The sequence below is a fragment of the Rhinolophus sinicus genome, chromosome 5 (assembly GCF_057876585.1).
Source record: "Rhinolophus sinicus isolate RSI-liver-muscle chromosome 5, RSI-T2T, whole genome shotgun sequence".
Classification (NCBI taxonomy): Eukaryota; Metazoa; Chordata; class Mammalia; order Chiroptera; family Rhinolophidae; genus Rhinolophus; species Rhinolophus sinicus.
The window spans coordinates 35628376-35652840 of NC_142505.1; the positions used below are offsets into that span (position 1 = coordinate 35628376).

Below are 24465 nucleotides of genomic sequence, written 5' to 3' on the forward strand. Positions count from 1 at the left end.
TTAAATGAATTTCAAATTTCCTTCAAAATTTCAAAAAGTTCAGAAATCTATTATTTTATAGGAGCAAAACTGAACCAGAACAAAATGAAATATCCTTAAATAACTTAAAAATAATTTTATCAGAAAAAGATTAGCACATAATTCTAGGATGAATTATGTATGACTAAGGGAACGTAAAGTAAATTGACACTATTTGACTCACAGGCTCAATGTACATCATTTATTCCAACGTTCTTTACCTCGACATCCTGAACACTGGATAAAAAAGTTGATTAAATCCAGAAGTGCAATGTCTCTGTCTTGTTTATATGATTCAATCCAGTCATCCACCACGGACTGTGGGGGGAAAAAACATAGAAAAATGAAAACTTCAAAAAAATTTAATATTACAGCAAATTATTTTTTTTTACATCTGTGGTTTTATCTGTCTACATCTATTTAAACAAGAAAACTACTTACCTGAAATTATTTCACTAAAACCAATTAAAAGTAGAGATTTCTTCATTTTTAAAGGCAATTAAAAGGTAAATTACTAAAGTTTCAGGTATTTGTTCAAAATAGAGCACAATACAAACTCAACTTTACCAATCCCCTAATCTAATAATTAGTAAACAACTATAGATATTAATATTCAAAACATATTGTGAGAATAAAACAAATACTAAACTAACATGACTTATACACAGATATAAACTTTCTGAGTATCAGAAAACTTAATCCACTAGTAGTATATAACCAACATATATAATAAAATGCATATTCTTCAGGAATGCAAGGATGGCTCAATGTTAGAAAATCAAACAATTCAACTTGTCAACAAAGGGGGAAATAAAATGACTATATTATTAGATCTCAAAAAGGTATCTGACGATATTCTGCAGCATTTAAAAAAAAGACAGACTAATACTTTTGTTGTTAAAACACGTACGACATTACAACTCAGAGGAACAAAAAAAGGATACATCCGCAATCATTCAACATAGATTTCAAATTTTTAGTTAATACAAAAATTAGTAAAATATTTATACAATTATCCTTTCCTACATTTGATTTAAAAAAAGAAAAACTAAGAGTCTCTACAAACGTGACTCAGAAGATTAATGTAAAAATTTGACAAGACACCTGAGAAAACATAAATGTACAAAATAACTTTTTAATATTTGCAATATATAAAAACATGGATGAGTATAGTCTGTTCACAACTAAAAAAAAAAAATCACAGAATAAATTTTAAAAGGTATATATGTTAATGGAGAAAACCATAAAAACATACAGGATATAAAAAACCAACCTAAGTATCATACACTAAATCTGAAAAAAATGAAAAAAGCTTAGCTCTTCGTCAATAAAGTTTTTCGAAATTATTAGGCAAATTTAATCTGACTCCACTTAGCATACTAGTGGACCAAATTGTATGGGGGGTTTTCTTGGGTTGGGGTAGTTGATCAAAAAAAATGTATAAAAATAATTTTTACATTTTTAAAAAATAAAAGTTTATTTTAGTACTGAGGCATTATACACAGTACAATGTATAAATCTTAAGTTATACCTTGATGAAATTTCACAAACACTACATACCAAGATGAAAATATAAAACATTTCCATAACTGAAACAGGACTCCTCATGTTCCCTTCCAGTCAGAAAACCATCCCCAGCTCATATGGTTCAAATATTTTTCCTTAACAGTTGACATGCTTTTGAAATTCATACAAATAGTATCATCCTTGGACTTTGTTTTCAAAGTTTTATCAGTGCGAGTCAATCACATTATTAAGTATCACTAATTCCTTTTTGCATTGCTGGGTAGTATTTCCATTGTGTTAACACACCACAGATGACAGTTTTACTTTTGATGGACATTGAGTGTTGCTTCCATTTTAGAGCCATGACAAATAAAACTGTTGTGAACATAACTGTCCACCTTTTGATGGACATAAGTATTTTTTCTGTTGTATGCAACCCAGTAGCAGACTTGTTAACACAGAGAACACATGTGTGTTGAAGGTTGGTAGACAATGCCAAACAATTTTCAAAAACAGGAATATTAAATTGTACTTCCACCAGCAATATACAAGATTTAGCAATGTAAGAGATACGGGGCTCCAAAACCTTACTAATACAAGGTATTGTCTGTTCTTTTACTATAACCCATTCTGGATGAAGATACCCTTTGTTTAACGACCATTTCTACTGAGGAGGAACCACATTCCCTTCTCCTATGTGAAAGAGAGGACTTTTTGTTCTGCTGATATACATAACACACTGTTTCTCTGTCTTATCACATTAGTGTCTGGGAGGTATTCTTTTAGAAAGAATATTATGGTTGCAGGAGAAGAGAAAAAGAAAAAGAATGACATCGTATCTGTTCAAGATTCAGCTCTGCTGAATAATGAGTCAGGCCCTGTTGGCTAAGAATGGTGAGGACTGAAAATGGAGAAGGCAGATCAAGAGTGGCTTAGAGAATCAGGGCCCAAGCAGGCATGCTTTGTGCGACAGGTAATTAAGTATGGCACAAAACTGAGGAAAAAGCCATTTCCCCTTGAACATGGGGCCCAGCACTATAAAGGCACTCTGAAGATGTTGTCCAAAATTTTTTTGAATTCCCAGTGATGGTATCAATTTCTAATGTCCCTAGTAATATAAGAAGAGCCCAAAACATTCTGAATAAGACTAGTGATCAAGGACTTGCATTAGAAATCAGAACTGGATACAAGGATATTGAAAATAAGTTGAAACTAGAAAAACAATATAAGAGAACAGACCACAAAAATTGACCCAAGTGTACACAGGGTGCCAAAAAAATGTATACGCATTTTAAGAAAGGAAAAAACTATATTAAAATTTTAATACAATGAATGACACTAGCAGTCATTTGATTAACGCCATGCTTTGAGCAAACGTCATACTATATACATTGCTACCGTAATTCAACTTCAAAAAGTAATACATAGATAACATCTCTTAAAATGTGTACATTTTATTGGCAACCATGGTATATATAGAAGTTAAGTTATGACAAAGGCGATATTTCAATTTTACCGGGATGGGTAATTTATGTAATAAATGATACTAACACAATTGGTTATTCATTTTGAAGGGAACAAAGTTAAACTTTATAAAAGCTATCAAAGAGGTGTAGAAGCAAAGGACTCTCAAGACTACACTCCAGTAGATAAGCCTTTCTTGGATTCGCAGAAACTGGTGACTTTTAGAGGCATTATCAAGTGTGGTCATAGGTAGGTGGATGATAGAGTGTGTCATTATATATATGGTGGCAAGGGGCAGGATAAAACAGAAAACTATACAAGGTGTGATCAAAAAACAGGGTGAATGTCTGCATTATAAAAAAAATTTATTAAAGTAAAAGACACATTACCATTAATCACCCTCAAAATAATTCCCCTCAATTGAAACACATGTATCCCATTGTTCTTGCCTCTTTATGAAGAAGTTCTGGAAAAACTCTTTTGTGAATGTCTTCAGTTGCACTGCCTTGATGTCCTGAATCGATTCAAAACGTGTACCTTTCATGGTCATTTTGACTTTGGGGAAGAGTCAGAAGACGCTCGGTGCCAGATCAGGTGAATAAGGTGGATGAGGACACACCATCATATTTTTATTTGACAGAAATTGCCATACCACAAGCGATGTGACACAGAGCCTTTTTGTTGTGATCACAAAATACGGTGAATACTGCTGCCGAGTTCCATCCAATGGATAGGCAGGGATCTTCAATAAGGGCAGCGATGTGTGAAACCTTAGTAACAGCGTGCGCCAAGTTTCAACTTGTTTGGTGCAGTCAGTTGGGTATAAGCCACAGTTGAGAGAAGGTATGCTTTAAAGTGTTCCTTAAATCATCTCCATCATGACAATGTTCCATGTCACACATCGCTTCTGGTATATGGCAATTTCTGTAAAATTAAAACATTACGGTGTGTCCTCATGTACCCTACTCACCAGATCTGGCACCATGTGACTTCTGGCTCTTCCCCAAAGTAAAAATGATTCAGGACATCGAGGCAGCCACAACAGCATAACCAAAAACACTCATGAAAGAGGACTTCCAAAACTGCATCAGAAAGTGTCAATACGATGGAATAAGGGTATTCGAAGTGAGGGAGAGTATTTTGAGGGGAATTATGACAATGTGTCTTTTACTGTAATAATTTGTTTTTTAATTTAAACACTCACCATATTGTTTGATCACACTTCGTATGAGGCACATCAAAACCAAACTGCTGGGAATCTTCAGAAAAAGAGAAAAAAATTTAAAGCAGCCATCGGGTATCTACATAAGACCAAAGTATAAAAAATATGGCACACTTATCCAAAAAGAATGAAAGCCAGTGGATAATGGAATGACATATTTAAAGCACTGAAAGAAAGAACTGCCCACCAGTTGGCAGAAAAACGCAGCTTCCCTGTCGTCCCAAAAAGATCAACAATTGGATAGCTATCCACAAACAAAAAACAGTTCCAGGAGATCTCTACAGTCCACTTACGATGTTTTATCAACAACAAAACTGAGAATAACCACATAAGAAAAGAAAGACAAGTGCATTTTGCCTACATCATCCCATCCCGCAAACCAACATTATTCAGTGGTATGAAGGAATTTCCCAGTGAGAAAAGAGTTCCTCTCACCAGAAAGTAAGAATGGAGTGAATGACCAGCTTCTCCAGCCTCACAGCTCAGAAGACACTGCACAGATGTACCTTCGAAGTACTCCCCTTGGGAAGCTATTCACTGACGCCAGCGCCTATTCCATCCTTCAAAGAAATTTTGGAACTGTTTTTCTGGAATGGCCATCAGAGCTGTCGTCGTATTACCCTTGATGTCCTGCATGTCATCAAAATGTCTTCCTTTCAATATTTCCTTTATCTTTAGGTAAAAAGAGAAGTCATTGGGGGCCAGATACGGTGAGTAGGGAGGGTGAAATTCAGTTATTTGTTTATTAGCTGAAACCTCCCTTACAGATGTGTGAACCGGGTGCATTGTTGTGATGCAAGAGCCATGAATTGTTAACGAAAAGTTCAAGTTGTCTATCTTTTTCACGCAGCCTTTTTAGCACATCCAAATAGTAAACTTGGTTAACTGTCCAATTGGTACAAATTCATAATGAATAATCTGTCTGATATCAGAAAAGGTTTGCAAATTTGTTACAACAAGTTTGCAAACTTAATTTTCAGACCTCGTATTGACCGGCTAGAAACAAGGAATAAAGGCAAAGGTTATTATTAAGACAAACTGGCTAGAAACAAGGAATAAAGGCAGAGGTTATTATTAAAAGACAAACAGCAGAAGCATTCATGGCTAAGACACCGGCTCTGCAGACAAAAACAAATTTTACCCCTGACAAAGCCAAAGACCAGCACAGCCACTGTGAAGTCCTGCAAATCTCCCCAGCTTTCCCCCCACAGGTATTTGTTTTCACTGATGCCAGTTGCCCGAGTCCATCCCTGTTCCCTTCCTGTACCACCACCAGACCTTCAACACTTCTGTCCAGGATCTCCACTGCTGCACGAGTGTAATACACTAGCTTCTTGAGTCTCTCCCCACCCACACGGGAGTGTGGGAGGGATGCTTGCAGCCAACTTGAGATTCTGCAGCTTCGAGTGCCGAACATCAGCCTAGCACCTCCCCCACCACTAAGGCCAAGCTCAGGGCTAGCACCTCCAGCTGTGCACCACTGGTCTGACACCCATCATTGGCCTCCACCGGGTGGAGGTGGGGTGGGGGGGTATGCAGTAACCAGTGAGTGCACTGATAGCCGAGGCACACCACCACTCCTTATAGACCAAAATCAGTCCTCGTCTTCTGTAACTGGCCAGCATCACCAATGCCTATCTACAACTAGCCCCTCTAGGCTGTGTACCTGCACACCCCAGCCCAACTCACCATAAGCCAACACTGCAGTGTGCATGATCAGGGGCAGACTTTGCAACCACAGGAGAGGATGCTGCCAATCCGGGCCTTCACAGCTGCCAGTGAGCCCACAGTTGGCCCCAGCCCTTGCTACTTGCGCTGGCCTTCATCACTACAAGTATGTATGATACTGGCCTCTGCCATTAGGCAGGCACCTGCAGCTTCCCACCACAGCTGAATGTGTGCATATCACTGACTCCAGTCACCACTACTGACTAACTTGGTACCTAAATACTGGACCTAATGGTGCTACTTAGAATATCAACAATGCTTACAGTGACTGCACATTCTCCACAGTGCTCACCAAGCACCAGTGAGTTATCAATGCTGTGGACCCCAGTGACCTGAGCCAAAGGAGATATCACACCCACGCCCCTGCCAGATCCACTGCGACAACATGCCCCTGCATTTGGTACCCTGCACCACTAGACTTAGGTCACAGCATGATCCAGTGTGCCCTCACACAGGTGAAAGGCTTCCCATATTAAAATCAGTTTATAACATCTGGAAAAGGTAACTGCTTCTTAACATGTGCAGACACAAAAGAAGGGCTACAGGGATTAGGAGGAATCAAAGAAATGTATCTCCACCAGTAACACACCTCCAGTAAATGACCCAAAGAAACAGAGATACAGGAATTGCCTGACAAAGAATTCAAAATAATTGTTCTACAAAGGTCAGTGAGCTACAAAAGAACACAGATAAATAATTAATGATATCGGGGGGGGAAAGGTAACAAAATGAGAAGTTCAACAAAGAAATAGAAAACATAAAGAACCAAACAGAAATTTTGAAACTGAAGAATACAATAGCCGTACTGAAGAATTCAGCAAAGAGTTTTAACTGCAGACATGAACAAGCTGAAGGAAGAATCAGTGAGCTAGAACACAGATCAACTGAAATTACTCCGTCAAAGGAGCAAAAACAGAAACCAAAAAAAGGAATGAAGAAGGCTTACAGGAATTATGAGATACCATCAAAATAAGAACAACAACAACATACTCTAATTGGAGTCAACAACAACAACATACCCATCATAGGACTCCAAGAAAAAGAGAGAGAGAAAGCGGTAGAGAACTTACTTAAAGAAATAATGGCAAAGAAAACTTCCCAATCTTGGGGAGAGATTTCAATATCCAAGTTCATGAAGCAAATGAGTCACCTCAAAGCTTCAATCGAAACATTCTTCTTCAAGCCATGTAAGAATAAAACTGTCTAAAACCAAAAAACAAAGAGAATTTTAAAACATAAACAGAAAAAACAATTCTTTCCTGAAAGGAAACACATATAAGGCTATCAGCAGACTTCTCACCAGAGACCTTGCAGGCCAGGAGAAAATGGCATGATATATTAAAAGTGCTAAAAGAAAGAAACTGCCAATCAAGGATACTTTACCTAGCAAAGTTGTCCTTTAAAATGACAGTGAAATACTTTCCCTAATAACAAAACCTGAGGGTATTAATCACCACTAAACCTACATTACAAGAAATGCTAAAAAATGTTCTTCAAGGTAAAACAAAAAACCACTAATTAGTAATAACAAAAAAACACGACAATATACAACACACTGTAAAGCTAAGCTGTAGTAAGATTCAGAACCCCTGATATTCTAATACGGTGATATACTAACTACCTAATTCAGTATAAAGGTTGAAGGACAAAAGTATTAAAAGTAAGAGGGGAGGAAAGAACAGACATTTTGTATGCAATCAAAGATGAATTGTTATCAGTGCAAAACATACTGTTACAGTATAGAAGATGTTTTATGTAAGTCTCATGGGAATTACAGAGCAAAATTCTATAAGATATACCCAGAAAAGAAGGGAATGAAAGCACAACACTATGTAAAATCATTAATTTACAAAGAAGGCAGCAAAAAAAAAGGAACTTCAAAACAACCAGAAAACAATTAGATAGTATTAGAAAGTCCTTATATATCAATAATTAATCTAAATGTTAATGGACTGAATTCTCCAATTAAAGCATAAAGTGGCTGCATGGATAAAAAACAAGACCCAAATATATGCTGCCTACAAGAGACTCACTTTGGCTTCAAGGACACACATAAGCTCAAGGTGAAGGGATGGCAAACATATTCCATGTAGGAAGAAACCAAAAGAATGCAGGGGTAGCTATACTTATTTCAAACAAAATAAACTTGAAGGCAAAAACAGCAATGAGACAAAGATGATCTTTATAAAGTAAGTGGATGAATTTATCAAGAAAATATAACAATCATAAATATATAAATACATATGCACCAAACATCAGGACACCTAAATATATTAAGCAAATACAAATAAATCTGAAGGCAGAAACAGACAATAATCTAGGACACTTCGATACCCCATTTTCAAAAATGGATAGAATCATACAGAAAGAAAACCAACAAGAAAACATTGGATTAGAACCATCCTTTAGAGAAAATGGAGCTAATAGACACATCCAGACTATTCCATCCAACAGAAGCAGAAGACACATTCTTCTCAAACACACATGAAAATTTTCCAGGACTGAGCACATATTTCATAAAACAAGTTTTAGCAAATTTCAGAAGGCTGAAATCATAACAAGTATCTTTTCTGACCTGAATGGTAAGAAACTAGAACTCAATAATATGAGGGGAAAAACTGAAAAAAATATCACAAATAAGTGGAGATTAAACAACATACTACTGAACAACCAATGAGTCAAAAAAGAAATCTAAAGGGCAACCAAAAAATACCTTGAAACGAACAAAAATGGAAGCACAACGTATCAAAACCTATGGGATGCAGCAAGAGCAATTCTAAGAGGGAAGTTTATAGTGATAAATCCCTACATTAGGAATAAAAAAGATTTCAAATAAACTATTTCACTTTACGCCTCAAGGTACTAGAAAAAGAAAAAACAAGCCCAAAGTTAGCAGAAGGAAGGAAATAACAAAGACCACAGCAGAAATAAATGAAATAGAGGCCAGAAAAAACAATGGAAAAGATCAATGAAACTAGGCTAGTTTTTTGGAAAGAAACAAAATTGACCAATGTTTAGCTAGATTTACTGTGAAAGAGAGAATACTCAAATTAATAAAATCAGAAATGAAAGAGGAAGGATCATGACAGACTATGAAAAAATTATATGCCAACAAATTGGATAGCCTAAAAAATATGGATGAATTCCTAGAAACATACAACCCACAATGACTAAATCATGACAAACATAAAAACACTACAGAGATTGAATCACTAATCAAAAACCTCCCAAAACAGAAAAGCCCAGGACCAGACGGTTTCACTGATGAATTCTACCGAATATTTAAAGAAGAATTCATTTCAATCCTTCTCAAGCTCTTCCCAAAAATTAAAGACAAGGAAATGCTCCCAGGATCATTTTATGAGGCCAGTATTCTAGTGATACCAAAAACTGGTGACACTACAAGAAAATTACACAACAATATTCCTAATGAATATAGATATAAAAATTCTCAGCAAAGAGTAAACCAAATTCAACAGCACATTAAAAGGAGCAATTACCATGATTAAGTGAGATTTGTTCCTGGGGTGCAAAAATGGTCCAACATATGCAAACCAATAAATATCATACACGCAAGAGAATACAAGATAAAAATCATGATCATCTCAATACATGCAGAAAAAGCTTTTGACAAAATATAACATCCTTTTATGATAAAAACTATTTAAACAAATTGAATATAGAAGAAACATACTCAAACACAACAAAGACCATATATGGCAAACCCACAGCCAATATTATACTCAATGGTGTAAGGTTGAAAGCTTTTCCTCTAAGATCAAGAAAAAGATTAGGGTGACCACTTTCACTACTCTTATTCAACGTAGTACTGGAAGTCCTAGCCAGAGCAATCAGGCAAGAAAAAGAAATGAAAATGCATCCAAATAGGAGAGGAAGAAGTAAAATTATCTTTGTTTGCAGATAATATGAATATATGTATATATTCATATATATATATGTGTATATATGAATATATATAAAAGACTCCACCTAAAAACTGCTAGAACTAATCAATGAATTTAGTAAAGTTGCAGGATAGAAAATCAACATACAGAACGCTTGTTTCTATACTAAATAAAATTACATTTCTATATTGAACAAAATTTAACAAATTTAATAGCAAAAATAATAATCTGATTAAAAAATGGGCAGAAAAATTCAACACACAGTTTCCAAAGAAGACATACAAATTGCCAAGAATTACAAGAAAAGAGGATCGGTATCACTAATCATCAGGGAAATGCAAATCAAATGAACAATGAGGTATCGCCTCACATCTGTCAGAATAAATATAAAAAACACAAGAGATTAAGTGTTGGTGAAGGTGTGGAGAAAAGGGAACCCTTGTGCATTGCTGATGGGAATGCCAAATGGAAAACAGTAATGAGCTTTCTCAAAAATTATAATCCAGCAATCCCACTTCTGAGTATCTATCTAAGGAAACTGAAATCAGCTTATAGAGATATCTTCATTCCTATATTCATCACATCATTATTCATAAAAGCCAAAATACGAAAACAACCTCCTAAATGTCTATCAATGAATTAATGAATAACGAAATTGAGGTATATATAAAAATCGTAATGCTGTTCAGCCATGAGAAAGAAAAAAATCCTACCACTTGTGACAATTTGGATGAAACTTTAGAGGGCATAATGCGAAGTGAAATAAGTCAGATAGCGAAAGACACATGATATAACTTATATGTGGAATCTAAAACTAAAGGCAATCTTAGAAAAACAGTAGAGTGGCTGGGGGGAGGGGATGGACTGAGGAGATACTGGTCAAAGGGTACAAACTTCCAGTTTAACTAGTTCTGGGGATCTAATGTACAGAACGGTAATGAAAGCTAATAATTCTGCATTATATACTTAAATGTTGCTGACAGCATAGATTTTAAACGTTCTCACTACCAAAAAAGAAAAGGTAATAATGTGACAGGATGGGGGTGTCAGCTACAGCTATGATGGTAATCACTTTAAAATGTATTAAATCAACAGGTTGTACACCTTAAACTTACACAATATTACATGTCAATTATATCTCAATAAAGGTGGAAAAAGAGCAAACTGTCCATCCAGAATTTAACTGGCAAAAAGATATCTTTCAAATAACAGGAAAATAAAAATTTCTCAGACTATGAAAATTAAATTGAAGTCAAGCAAATGACTAAACATTCCTCTTAAAATACAGACTATCCAGATTGGATAAAAAGACCCAAACAAATGATATTTACAAGAGACACACCTTAAATGTTAAGAGCATAGAAGGGTTGCACTAAAACGATGAAAAATATATACACCATGCAAATATTAACTATAATAAAGCTGTTATGACGAAGATATAAGACAAAGCAGAAATCATACAAGTATTATAAACATAGAAAGATATACTTTGTAATAATAAAGTGGTAAATTTATTAGGAAGATACAACGTATATTGTTATATGCCAATAACAAGAGTCTCAAAATACATGAAGCAAAAATTGAACTCAAAGAAAAAATATGCAGATTCATCACAGTTGAGGTTTATAACATATCTCTCTTGACAATTTACAGAAGAAGCAAATATACAAAGATAAAAAATAATAAGTATACTAAAGATTTGAATAGCACTACTAAAAATCATGACCTAATCAACATGCATCAAATATAACACCAACAATTATAGAATACACATTCTTTTTAAGTACACAGTGAATGTTTACCAAAAGACTGTATGCATTTTTAAAGATAAAAATAATACATATCAGATTCTCTGGTCATAAAGGATTTAAAAGTAGACATCAGTAACAAAACCATATCTACAATACCCCAAATGTTTGATAATTAGAATATATTTTGAACTGAATGGTAATGAAAATACAAAGTATCAAAATCTGTAGAATGCAGCTAAAATAGTGCTTAGAGGAAAATGCATAGCTTTAAATCCTTATAAAAGGTTTAAATCAATGATTTAAGTTCCCACCTTAAGATAATCACATTACATTTCAATGTAGGTGGTCCTCATTTAGGGAAATTTAGCAGTATAATTAGCAGTATAATTCTAAAAATTACCATATCCATAATCCCACAAATGGAAGCTCTAGAACATGTGAATCACAAGTTATAGTCACAGAATCATTCTGGGACTTACGCTGACAGAGGCTCTACTATCCTCTATAAGAAACTTCCAAGGTTGATCCAAAAAAATCAGTATCTAGCTGACGAAAGAGGAACACATAAAAAAGTATGACAAATTTTTACAATTAAGGTTTGGAAGTGGTACCTATCACTCTCTAACATTTCATTGGGAAGAACTTGTTAAGCAGCCACACCTAGATGCAACAGGAATAGAGCGATGGATGGAGTCTCTGTTTGCCAATACCTTCTTAAACTTTCTCCAGTATGAAACAGATAAAATAAGTTTTTGGTAAGTGGCCAGTCATCTCTGCCAAAATCTGCCCCTCTGACTACAAATATTTAAACGCAACCTTCTTCCTACACAGAAAAAATACTCACCTGCACAGATATTGCAGTACTGTTTACTGGGGCAAAAAAAACCACTAAGCAATCTAAATGTCTATAAAGGAATGTTTCACTAAATTATGGTATATAATATAGTAGAATGAAAAGTAACTATTAATATCGGGGTGCCAAAAAAATGTATACACATTTTAAGAGCTATTATCTACGTATTACTTTTCGAAGTTTAATTGAATCATGGTAGCAATGTGTAGTATGACATTCGTTGAATTGAATCACGGTAGCAATGTGTAGTATGACATTCGTTCAAAAGGTGGCATTAATCAAATGAATACTAACATCATTCATTATGACAATTGAGTAAGTTTTTTCTGTTCTTAAAATGAGTATACATTTTTTTTGGTACTCTCTGTGCAAACAAGCTGTAGTTGTGTTAACACTATGGTATACAAGATTGTTTATGACATATTAAGTAAAAACAGAAATATGTATAATATGATTCTACTCTTTAAATTAATGATACCACACACATGCATATATAGGAACATGGAAAAAGGTATATAAAAATTCGAACTGTGACACTGATAGGTTTGCACTCAATCCATTCCAAAAAGTTTAAATCTTAGACTTTACTACAAAGAAAATTCTGAGAATTTAGCCAGAAATCCTCAATGAGAAAACAAAAATAAGCAGCATCTGAATCAGATTACAAATGACAAAAATTATGACAATGCTGTAACAATGATGTTATTATACTGTAATAGTATAATAAGGAATTTGGGTAATTAGAAAAGTAACATTTTAAAAGTTGAGAAAGAAAAACCAAAGCGAAAACAAAAAAATGTCAACGCTATGAATAGAACACTTATTGCCATAGTTAAAAATCAATTTTAAATCTGCCCCTAAGCTTCTTATAAACTAAACCTAAAGAAAAGATTAATCAATTCAAACTGGATGTCTACACAGTACATTGAGTGCATATTCTTCAAACTCTATTAGACACATATACTTTTTTCAGCAGGCCATTTGATAAGAACTTGGTTAAGCAGACAAGGGCACAGAGAATTAGTATTCTATACCACTGCTTAAGAGTAGATTAATTTGCTTTGGAGAAAGACAAACAGATAGCAAAGAAACACAATACTTTGTACACTAAAGACCCTAACTAGGAATAATAAATGAATGAAGGGCCCTCCCCGTTTCAAACTGAGACTCACTGTACAGTAAATTCGTAGATTTTTTCAACATAGCTTTTATGGATATCATATACATGTTTGCTGTGAATGCAAACGTAAATACTACATAGGTAGACACAGAGTGCTTTATTACTCCATAAGACTAGGTTGTTATTTACCCTGTTATAAGCTAAATGTTCTGGATTTTCAGAGCTCTCCAAAGCCTGTTTTATTTCCTGTTGATTTTTTTTTTTTAATTGTCACTCTTCAAGGGCTTGTGGAGAAAAAGTGATCCTACACATACAACGTTATTTCTTTCATTCCTACTCCAATTCCTACTGTAGTAACTAAACTAACTGGAGTTTATGGCCAATATAACCATATCACTGTCCTTTTATACCACTATGTTATTGATTAAACGCAGGGAAATTTTTTTTGAAGCTCAGATAAATGGTGTGGCTTTTCACATAACAGAACAAATTTTATTCCATAGTTAGAAATGGAATCAGGTTACAATATCATTCCAATGCCATTTTTCAGAAAAATAAACGTTCAGTGCATAGAATATTCCATACTTTCACTTGATACTAATTCTAGGGTTTTCTTTTTTTGTTGTTTTTTTTTTTTGTTTTGTTTTGTTATTATTCTGTTTTTGAAATAGAAAGCCATTATCAAGCATACTTTTGAAATTTACCTGATAACCTAACTCGGTTTAAAGCTGAATACTGTAATAGTGATATCTAAATAAAACGGTACAAAAATGGTACAGATAAATCAAATTTTAATCAATTATTTTAAATATCAACCTTCTTAATGTGAAGTTTTGATAATATATTTGTCCAGTTTGTAAAATGCCTCTACATTTGCAATATTTATCTTGCAGAAGCTCTCATTAGAGGAATTTGGGCAAATGACAGCATGAATATATACTCTCCATCACTCTCCCATTCAGGACAAAACAACCAACAGGTAGCAAAGGTAGCAAAGCCTGCAGGGTGCAAGCAAGTCTATGGGGTTCTGCAGGGGTTGCTAAAAAAAAAAAAAAAAACATTAAGTTTTCTTCTGAGATAAGCATGAGATGAGTAGATACTGGCAATAGAAAGACTAGTATTTCTTGTTACTTCTTTAACATAGTGGAAGCCCTCAGGTATGTGGTCCTAGGAAGGTCTGCTGTAAATTCCTGGCCTCAGAGGAACTGCAGGTTACCACTAGGATAGGAGGAGTTGTCACCTACTCCAAAGGCTAGTAAAACACTAGCCAATTAACTGATACTCACAGAAATGAAGACCAGGGCAATATTCATTATAGGGATCGTAATAATTCGACTTGACCCCCCAAATTGAAAAGAACCACAAGGAAACAAAGCAAAAACTATGCCTAAAAGACTCAGCAACCAAAGAAAAAGAAAAAGTAAATCGAGTGTATAAAAAACAGTTGCAAAATTTAAAGCATGGATTTTCCCAAAGTTAAAAAAAAAAAGACCTTCATATTTAAATATTCACTGGATAAATGAAAAAATAATCACTGTAGAGAATAAAGTTAATGTCCTGGAAGTTAAATGGGGGAGGGAGGGAACATCTCAAAAAAAACAGAACTGCAGAAATGGAATTCATGAGAAAACAGGTAATATATTTAATAGATATATGTATGAGATCTAACATGTACAGATGCTTGATAAGGAAAAAAAAAGGAAGACAATTAAAATGGTCATTTAAGAAGAAAATCCACCTGATTAATAAAAGATTTAAACATGGCTTATCTAGTTGCTGCCAGAATTAATGGGAAAATGACACATACTATAAGCATATGCAGGTAAAATTCATGAATTCTAAGGAAAAAGAGAAAATCTTATAAACATCAGGACTAATAATTAAAGTCAGACGACATATATACAAACTCTACCTAAACAGAGCATGCAATCTGCATTCAATGCTTCTCTCTTAGGATAAGCCAAGAGCTGTCAACAATTTGATGACAGCCTCTGTATCAATTATCAATTTATTGTGACTCACCTCCAAACTTACCCTTTAACATGTGCTCTATAATAATAAACTGGACTTACATAAGCATTTCTCCTTCACAGTAAGTACTATGTTAAGCTTTATTAGCAGAGAGCTTTGGAAGGACACTGCAAAAGAAAGGGGACTTCTCTTCCTGGTTTTGGTATGTTAAAGTTTAGCTTTACCTGCTCTTACTGCACAGTCAGTCCATCAGCAGTGAGTACATATGTGTACAGCAAGTCTTCGAATAATGTCATTTTGTTACAAAGTTGATGAGATGCTACAGGAACTTAACTCTTGTTTCTATCAATTATAGTAAACCTGGTTTCAATATATTGTTTCACTTAAAGTCTCAGAACCTATCAATGACATTAAGTGAGGACTTACTATATAAAAAAATCCAGTGGTGGTCTGTCCCAGCCTGATACCAAAAGTGTGCAGTCTTTTGACAACATCGTGCCCCAGCTTGGCATTGGTGATTACCCTCATGATGCAGCCCACCATACACACTGGCACACTCCAGGTCTCACGGTGGCAGCAGTGCCTTGTCTTCTACTGTACAACTGTCTACCATACTCAATATGACTGTACCTCAGAGTGTTGTTTTCGGCAGCACAGCAACTGAGCACCAGCTCTGGCTAGGCAATCCAGTGAACTTCTCTTGTCATTCAGTAGGCTACAATACCACCTTATCCAACAAGGTCTGAACCCCAGCCTAAGAAACAGGACTCTCCCCCTTTCCAAATCTGCCTTTCCTTGTGAAATCTCCTTCAGCCCTAGGGTCTCCTTTAGAATTATCTTTACATCTTTATAGTTATTCCTCTGTCATAGTTTAGTAATTATTTATAATAAATTTCACCAGTTCAAATTACTGTTGTGGTTTCTGACTCCTGACTGAATCCACATTGGTACAGAATTGGGCCCAGGAGTGATTCCAAAAGATAAACCAGAAAAGATGAGATTTGGGGATTGGTTTGCTCATGCCCTTTGGATTAAGCACAGAGTTGAGCTCCTCGCTAAGAAAATGGGGTGTTAGTAATCTATGGCATGAACTAGTTTCAGAAAACCAATAAAGCTGTCACCGGTAGTTCGCTGTAATGAGGGACAAATCAAACACATGCCTTGGGAGCTTAAGTGGCTGCTGTATTTCCCATTATGGCACTAATGATTACTACAAGGACAGTAATGTGACATAGATCCTTTTGTGTACACTTTAGCACTGAGAGTGAAAATGAGAAGCTCAAGTCCATTAACTCTCTTTAAGTTACAGTGTGAGAACCAAAGAGCTTCCATGATTTCCCTAGAAGAATCTCTTTTTCTTACAGGTGTGGGGTTGATACTGATGAAAAACAAGCCAAAAGTTTCACTGTGTAGGTTGCTGAATTACAACAGGTAAGTTCAGTCTCATCAAGTTTCTAATTTGAAAAGTTAGGACCTTGACCAGAAAAGAATGGGATCCTGAAAACTGGAACAGAGACATCTGGTTGGTCCTAGAAGAAACTAACAATTTTGAACTGTTCCCTACTCTCCCTAACCCCGCCAGTATTTGAGAACCTCGCATACTAGTGGAAGGAACTTGTTTTCCAGTGTCTCACAACACTAGCTTTCTCTAGCTTGAAAACCCTCTGATAACCTCACATGGGCAGATGCTTTTAAGGGAGGAGATGGTCATGCTCCTGCAGGTCCCACCACACCCAGAAACTGTTGCCACTACATCCATAACTAGGGTCAAATCTCAGCATGCTCCAAGGGAACAGGTACACACTATGACCCAAGAAGAAATAACTTACGTACCCAGCAGAAACCCAATGACCATGTGTGGGAGTGGATTCCAGAATTATTGCGTCAAGGAGCACGGAATGCCACATCATGTCAAATTAATTGATATTGTACATTTACTAGAGATTCCAGATTAAACACATTAGTTCATATAGCTAAAAATAGCTGTAACAGCTTCTCTGATTAGTGCACTGAAAGTTGGATTTAAAGGTTGAGATGCAGAGATTCCCTGGCATTGATATGGACAAAGGAAACAATCCAATGAAATAAGTTAGGAATGTTGGACACAGATTTCATAGCCCTACTCCTAAACTATGCTCCAAAAGAGGGCCCAGAAGGAAAAGGGAACCACATTAGTGAGGGAGGAACCATATCTACAATCCTTATAAAGGATGTAGTTACTCCCTTTGTAAGCCAGGTATGAGTATAGGGAATATGGCAATTAAATAATTCCCAGGAGCAGCTGGATGGCTCAGTTGGTTAGAGCGCAAGCTCTGAACAACAAGGTTGCCGGTTCAATTCCCACATGGGCCAGTGAGCCATGCCCTCCACAATGAGATTGAAGACAATGAGCTGCCGCTGAGCTTCGAGGGGCAGCCGGATGGCTCAGTTGGTTAGAGCGCGAGCTCTCAACAACAAAGTTGCCAGTTCAATTCCTGCATGAGATGGTAGGCTGTGTGCCCCCTGCAACTAAGATTGAAAACGGCGACTGGACTTGGAGCTGAGCTGTGCGTTCCACAACTAGAGTGAAGGACAACGACTTAGAGCTGATGGGCCCTGGAGAAACACACTGTTCCCCAATATTCCCCAATTTAAAAAAAAAAAAATGCTGCACCTGCTATATGTATTTAAAAAAAAAAAAATTTCCCAGGTTTCAATGGAGATGACAAAATCCTAGGTAACATCCAAGTGGTCATACTTAATCATCAAAGACAAGGTAGGCACATTATCTGTTAAGGGGAGCAGGGATATACTGGTAATCAGAAAAATCTGGGCCTGCAGAGATCTCTGGCAACAGCTAAATGATTACAGTGCCCCTAGGAACAAAATTGGTGGGTAGCCTACTAGAGTACTGTTTGGTTGAAAAAACAGGAAAAACTCCAGGTCTGGCAACCAGAAGTCTAACTTACATCAACACAGTAGAGTTATTACCATCTCACCAGTTGCCAAACCACAGTTAGTTCACAGATCCAGAGTCCACTGAATAAAGTGTAGACCAGATCTCTTGAAGAAGGATTCTACACAACTACAATAAGTACATACCATATGAGCTGTGACCAAACAATATAGTGAATGTTTAAATAAAAAGAATGTATTAGAGTAAAAGACACATTGCCATTAATTCCCCTAAAAATACCTCCCTCATTTCGAACATACTTATCCCCTCGTTATTGACACTTTCTGAAGCAGTTCTGGAAGTCCTCTTTTGTGAGTGTCTTTAGTTGTGCTATCGTGGCTGCCTCAATGTCCCGAATCATTTTTCACTGGGGAAGAACCAGAAGTCCTACGGTGCCAGATCCCATGAATAAGGTGGATGATGACACACCATAATGTTTGTATTTGACAAAAACTGCCATGTACCAGAAGCGATGTTTGACATGGAGCGTTGTCATGATGGAGGATGATTTACAGCACACTTTAAAAAACACCTTCTCTCAACCATAGCTCACACCCAACTGACTGCACCAAACAATTTGAAACTTGTTACACGGTTACTAAGGTTCGACATGCCACCTCCCGTATTAAAGATCCCTGTCCTTCCACTGGATGGCACTCAGCAGCAGGATTCACTGTATTTTGTGATCGCAACAGAAAGGCTGCGTGTCACACATCACTTCTGGTATGGCAATTTCTGTCAAATAAAAATATTATGGTGTGTCCTCATCCACTTTATTCACTAGATCTGGCACCGTGTGACTTCTGGCTCTTCTCCAAAGTCAAAAGGAACGAGAAAGGTAAACATTTTGAATTAACTCAGGATATGGAGGCAGCCACAACAGCACAACTAAAGACACCCATGAAAAGAGGACTTCCAAAACTGCTTCAGAAAGTGTCAAGAAGGATGGGGTGTGTTCGAAGCGAAAGGGAGTATTTTGAGGGTGATTAATGGCAATGTGTCTTTTACTATAATACTTTTTTGTTTTAATTCACACATTCACCGTATTTTTTATCAAACCTTACATCTTCCTCTAGTCCACACCATACATCCTACTCTAGTCCTTCCCCGGAGAATGGCAGCCATTATTTATAGGTACTGTAAATTTTTAAAAGGAAATATCCAGTACTTTCATGTATTAATAGACACTGTCTCTGAATTGACCTTAATTCCTGGGGACTCAAAATGCCACTGTTGTCCACCAGTTAAAGTGGAACCTTAAGGCGGTCAGGTGATACAAAGGGTTGTAACTCAAGTCTGACTGAGAGTGAATCCAAGTGGTTCTCTCTCTCTCTCTCTCCCTCCCTCCCTTCCTCCCTCCCTCTCCCTCTCCCTCCAAATATACTTGGCAACTGAGAACCCCACACTGACTTTCTGACCAATGGGATAAAGAACATTATGGTCTGAATGTCTAATACCAAGATAATAAACTAGAAGCAATATTCATTCCTTGGGGAAACTGCAGTTTAATCAAAGACCAGAAAGAATCAGAGGTGGTGAAACCTATTGTATCTCCATTAAACTCTCAAGTGTAGCCAACACAGAAATCAAATGCTGGAGAATGGATGTGGTGACTTTCACTGTAGCTGCAGCCCCAGGTACTTCATATGCAGCTACTAACCTGGTTAACACCCTTTTCTCCACCTAAAAAGGACCACTCTAAGTAACTTGTTTTTACTTGAAATGAACAAAAGTAAACCTTCACAGTATTACTTCAGCACTATGTTAGTTTTCCTTTCTGCCATGATATACTTGTATTGGCTATCTATTATCTCACAATTTCTGTGAGTCAGAAGTCTAGACACAGCTCAGCTGAATCTTCTACTAAGGGTCTTACCAGGCTGCAATCAAGGCATTGCTGTGCTACATTCTCATTTGGAAGTTCAAATGGGAAGAATCCACTTTCAAGCTCATTTACATTGCTGGAAGAATTTATTTCCTTGTAGTTGGTTCCAGAACTGAGGTCCTTGACACCTGCCATTGGCTGGAAACTACTCTCAGGGCTAAGATATTGCCCTCATTTTCTTCCCCACATTTGCTTGCCACAAGGGCTTCCCCAACATGGTCACTTACTTTGTCAAGCCAACGAGGAGAATCCCTAGGACTAGTCTGCTAACAAGACAGTGTCTTATACAAAATGATGTAATCACCGACTTGTCCTCCCATCATCTTTGCTATAACCAGTGATTAGAAGCAAGTCACGGGTATTGACATACTCCAAGGGTTGGGTCAAGAACATGAATACCAGGAGGTGGGAGTCCTGAGCAGCCACACAGGAGTCAGTCCCTCACAACAGTCCAGAGATCTCTTGATCACCTTTACATTGCACAAAACATCACACTAGGTCCCTATTTGGATGACATGCCCCAGACCACTGAATGCCCACATTTCACTGAGGTTGCCACAAGCATCTAAATATTTTAGGAGGTTTTCTCCCACCATCTGTCTTGCATATTCTTACTAAGGCTTTGGACGCACCTGTTACTTCCAGCTCATCATATCTGATTAGCACAATGCTGTCAAAAATAAGAGTAAATAATTATATAAACACCAGAAGAAAAACCTAATGAAAACGTTACTCTGGGGAGCAGGACTGAAAATGGGTAGGTATAAACAAGGGACTGCTATTTTGGCCACTGTACCATTTGATTTCTTTTTTTAAATCACGTATATGTATTAGATAAAAATAAAATTCAGTTTATAAAAAGAAATGCTAAAGAAATAGCTACAGTAGCAACATTAACATCAAATTGCATTTAGTATTAAAAGCTCTAAACAGGAAATAAATACTATATAATGGTAAAAAGGTAAACATTCAAAGTATTTAAAAAAGTAAAACATTTGCTTTAGGTTTATTTTATACTTTTATAATTCTCAAGTCCAGTAAATTTTCACCTAAATTTTTTTCTAATTGTTACTGTTTATATTTAATTTACTATATCTTGACTTTGGTATATGGTATAAGGTAAAAAATCTGTTTCCCCAAGTTAATTGTCAATTAAAAAAAGAAATGAATAGACAGGACATAATTTTTAAAACTAGCTAAAATACATATGTTTAGATTAAGTATGTGTTCAACTGATCCATGTGCTGGCTATGGAGCCAATAACTTACATTAGCATTTTCTGAAACTTTATGATATATTCTACTAATTGGTAGAGCAAGTCCCTCATTATTCTTCATTTTCAGAATTTTCTTGATCACTTAAGTATAATTGGTTTTCTCAATCATTTCAGCAATTCAAAAACAATCCCCAAGATATTGATTGGTGCTGTATTATATTCATAAATTTTAAAAGATTTTTAAAGGAAATACACATGGATGATAAGTATTTCAGAAAACAATGTAACCTGGCTTACTTCTAATCAAAGAAACGCAAATTCCCAGGGATTCAAAATGTCACCAGTTTTTGTGTTTCAAAATCACAAATACTATTTTTAAATGATGATACTCAGTGTTGCCAGTAGTTTGCAAAATAGGTATTTTCAATACTGACAGGAACAGAGATCTATTTGGTAATATTCATTCAAAACCTTTAAAATAATGTATTTTGACCCAGTATACCTACTCATATAAATGAATCCTTAGGAAATAATGTGACTATCAAGATTTTCTAAATGTTTGTTATTTGTGATAATGAAAAATCATAAAACAATCAAAAGGGAAAAATATCAAAAGGGAAATGGAAACACTCCAAATTGTGAAACACAATGCATTAAAAAACACTATATTCAACGAATACCAACAATGGAAAAAGTATTCCACTTTTATAAAACAGGTATGATTTCAATATAAGCTTAGAACACCAAACAGAAACACATGAAAATATTAAAAATTATGATTATTGATGATCTTTTTCGCTCATCTTTAAAAAAAATTTTTTCTAAATTTCTGACAAGAGTTTAGATAAACTAAATTTAAAAACTAATGAACTTTTTTAAAAAACTAACATCCAAAATTAAATCATTTCTCAACTATTTACTAAGTGCTGACTATGTAGTAGCCCCAACCATGGTTTACCTTTCTAAGGTTTCAGTTACCCTCAGTCCAACACTATTAAGTGAAAATTTTCTGAAATAACCAATTCATAAGTTTGAAATTGCATGTTCTGAGTAGCATGATGAAATCTCATGACATCCCATTCTGTCCCCTCCAGGACATGAATCAACCCTCTGTCCGGCATATACACTCTATTTATGCTATCCAACCACTACTTACTTAGTACCCATCTCAATTATGAGATAGAGGGGGGAAGGGAAGACAGAGAGAGAGCAAGTACAAGCACATTCACATAACTTTTATTACAGTATATTGTTATAACTGTTCTGTTATTATTGTCAATCTCTTACTACTATGCCTAATTTATAAATTAAATTTTATCATTGACATGTGTATAAAAACAATATATTATATATTGGGTTCACTACTCACTATAGTTTCAGGCATTCTTCAGGGGTCTCTGAAACTTATCTCCTTTGGATAAGGGGGGACTACTGTATATGCATTTTACTGTGGACAGTGGTACAATGGATACAAAAAGTGCTTTCCACAGTTCCTGATACCCCAAAACATTTCATGTTGGGTGGTTTCATTGGCGGGGAGAGGGTACCGGGGTAGAGAAGGACACACACCTATCATAAGAGCGTAGCTACTATCTGATATGAGAGAAGTTTGTGTATTAAACTTGATTGAAAGAGACTCCCATACTTTAAGCTGAGGGAGTTCGTCTCACATTGAACAGGTGCTTTTCAAACAGCAGTTAACTTTTACCACCTGTTTTTCAATAGGCCAAAAGCAGGAGCTGATAATAAAATACTGAAGAAAAAATGTCCTCTGCTAGTTTCTAATGGTATGATGTCGAACATTAAAGTTTAAATTCTATAAATTAGTAATTCAAGATGTTTGTATTTCAAGAAACACCAAATCTCAAAATATAATTTGAGAAATAAACAAAGGGTTGTCAACAACTTTATAGTAAAAACAAAAAAAGGGAAACAAAAGAAAACAAGAAGAGACACTCATTACATGCCTTTAATTTTCTTTTGCATGAATTATAGTGTCAAAGAATTTGTGAACTATTCAGAACTCCTATGCTTCTCTGTATAGTCACATCACTCGCTTTTTTCATGAGATAATGGTATCAAAACAAACCAACTAGAACGTTCAAAGGAGTTATTTTTATTAACCTGAGCATCTTATTCTAAGCAGCTGTTCCTTACGTGACTTAGCTAATACACATTTTAAAAGAACATGATTAATTTGAGGTAAGGAACACTAAATATGCTCAGCAAGGTCTTTCCTAGCTCGAAACATAACCTCTTAGAATCCTTCTCCTTAGAACTGTTTTCCACCCTTAACCTAAACTTTAACATGATATATTCTAGAACTCAATACAATATTACAAATACAAAATACACTATCTACAGAATCAGAACCACATTAAGCACACTGAAAAGTGAGCTCTGAATTTTACCATAAACTCAAGCACATAAATTAGCTTCATTTGAGTCTCAACAGAAGTCTAATGGGCACAACAACCATTACTGACAAAGAAACTATGGATGGGGATTTCCAGTCAAGATGGTGGACTAAGTAAATGTTCTTAATTCCTCCTTTCACAACCGCATCGAAATTACAACTAACTACAGAACAACTATTACTGATAAATGCCTAAAGTCTAGATGAACAGAAGTCCTACAACTAAGGTCATACAGAATAAGCCACCTGGAGACTGATAGGCGAGACGAAGACACGAAACGGGCTGGTCCCACACTCCTGTGTGGCAGGTAAAAGTAAAGAGGGCTATCTCCACTGTGGAGGTCCCCCTACAGAAGTGAGAGGTCCCAGCAGGCTCCACAAGCAAAGGGTTCCAGTCCCCACAACTTCTGGCTTTGAAAATTAGCGGAGAATGTGGCTCAGTGAGACAGAGGGAGGCTGGAGTATCAGGTGTTTC

At 36.0% G+C, this 24465-nt stretch overlaps 1 protein-coding gene across 3 annotated transcripts in view; it reads right to left on the reverse strand.

Annotated features, from left to right (window-relative positions):
• Positions 1-24465, reverse strand: part of STAG1 (STAG1 cohesin complex component) — a 354275-nt gene that overhangs the window by 197150 nt on the left and 132660 nt on the right. For 2 of the 3 annotated variants that reach the window (XM_019747971.3, XM_019747962.3), the window contains exon 5: positions 240-336. In XM_019747971.3, coding sequence (XP_019603530.1) covers positions 240-336 — 97 coding nt within the window. Of the gene's footprint in view, positions 1-239; positions 337-24465 lie in introns of those variants that run through there. The other variant, XM_074312886.2, reaches the window with a different exon arrangement.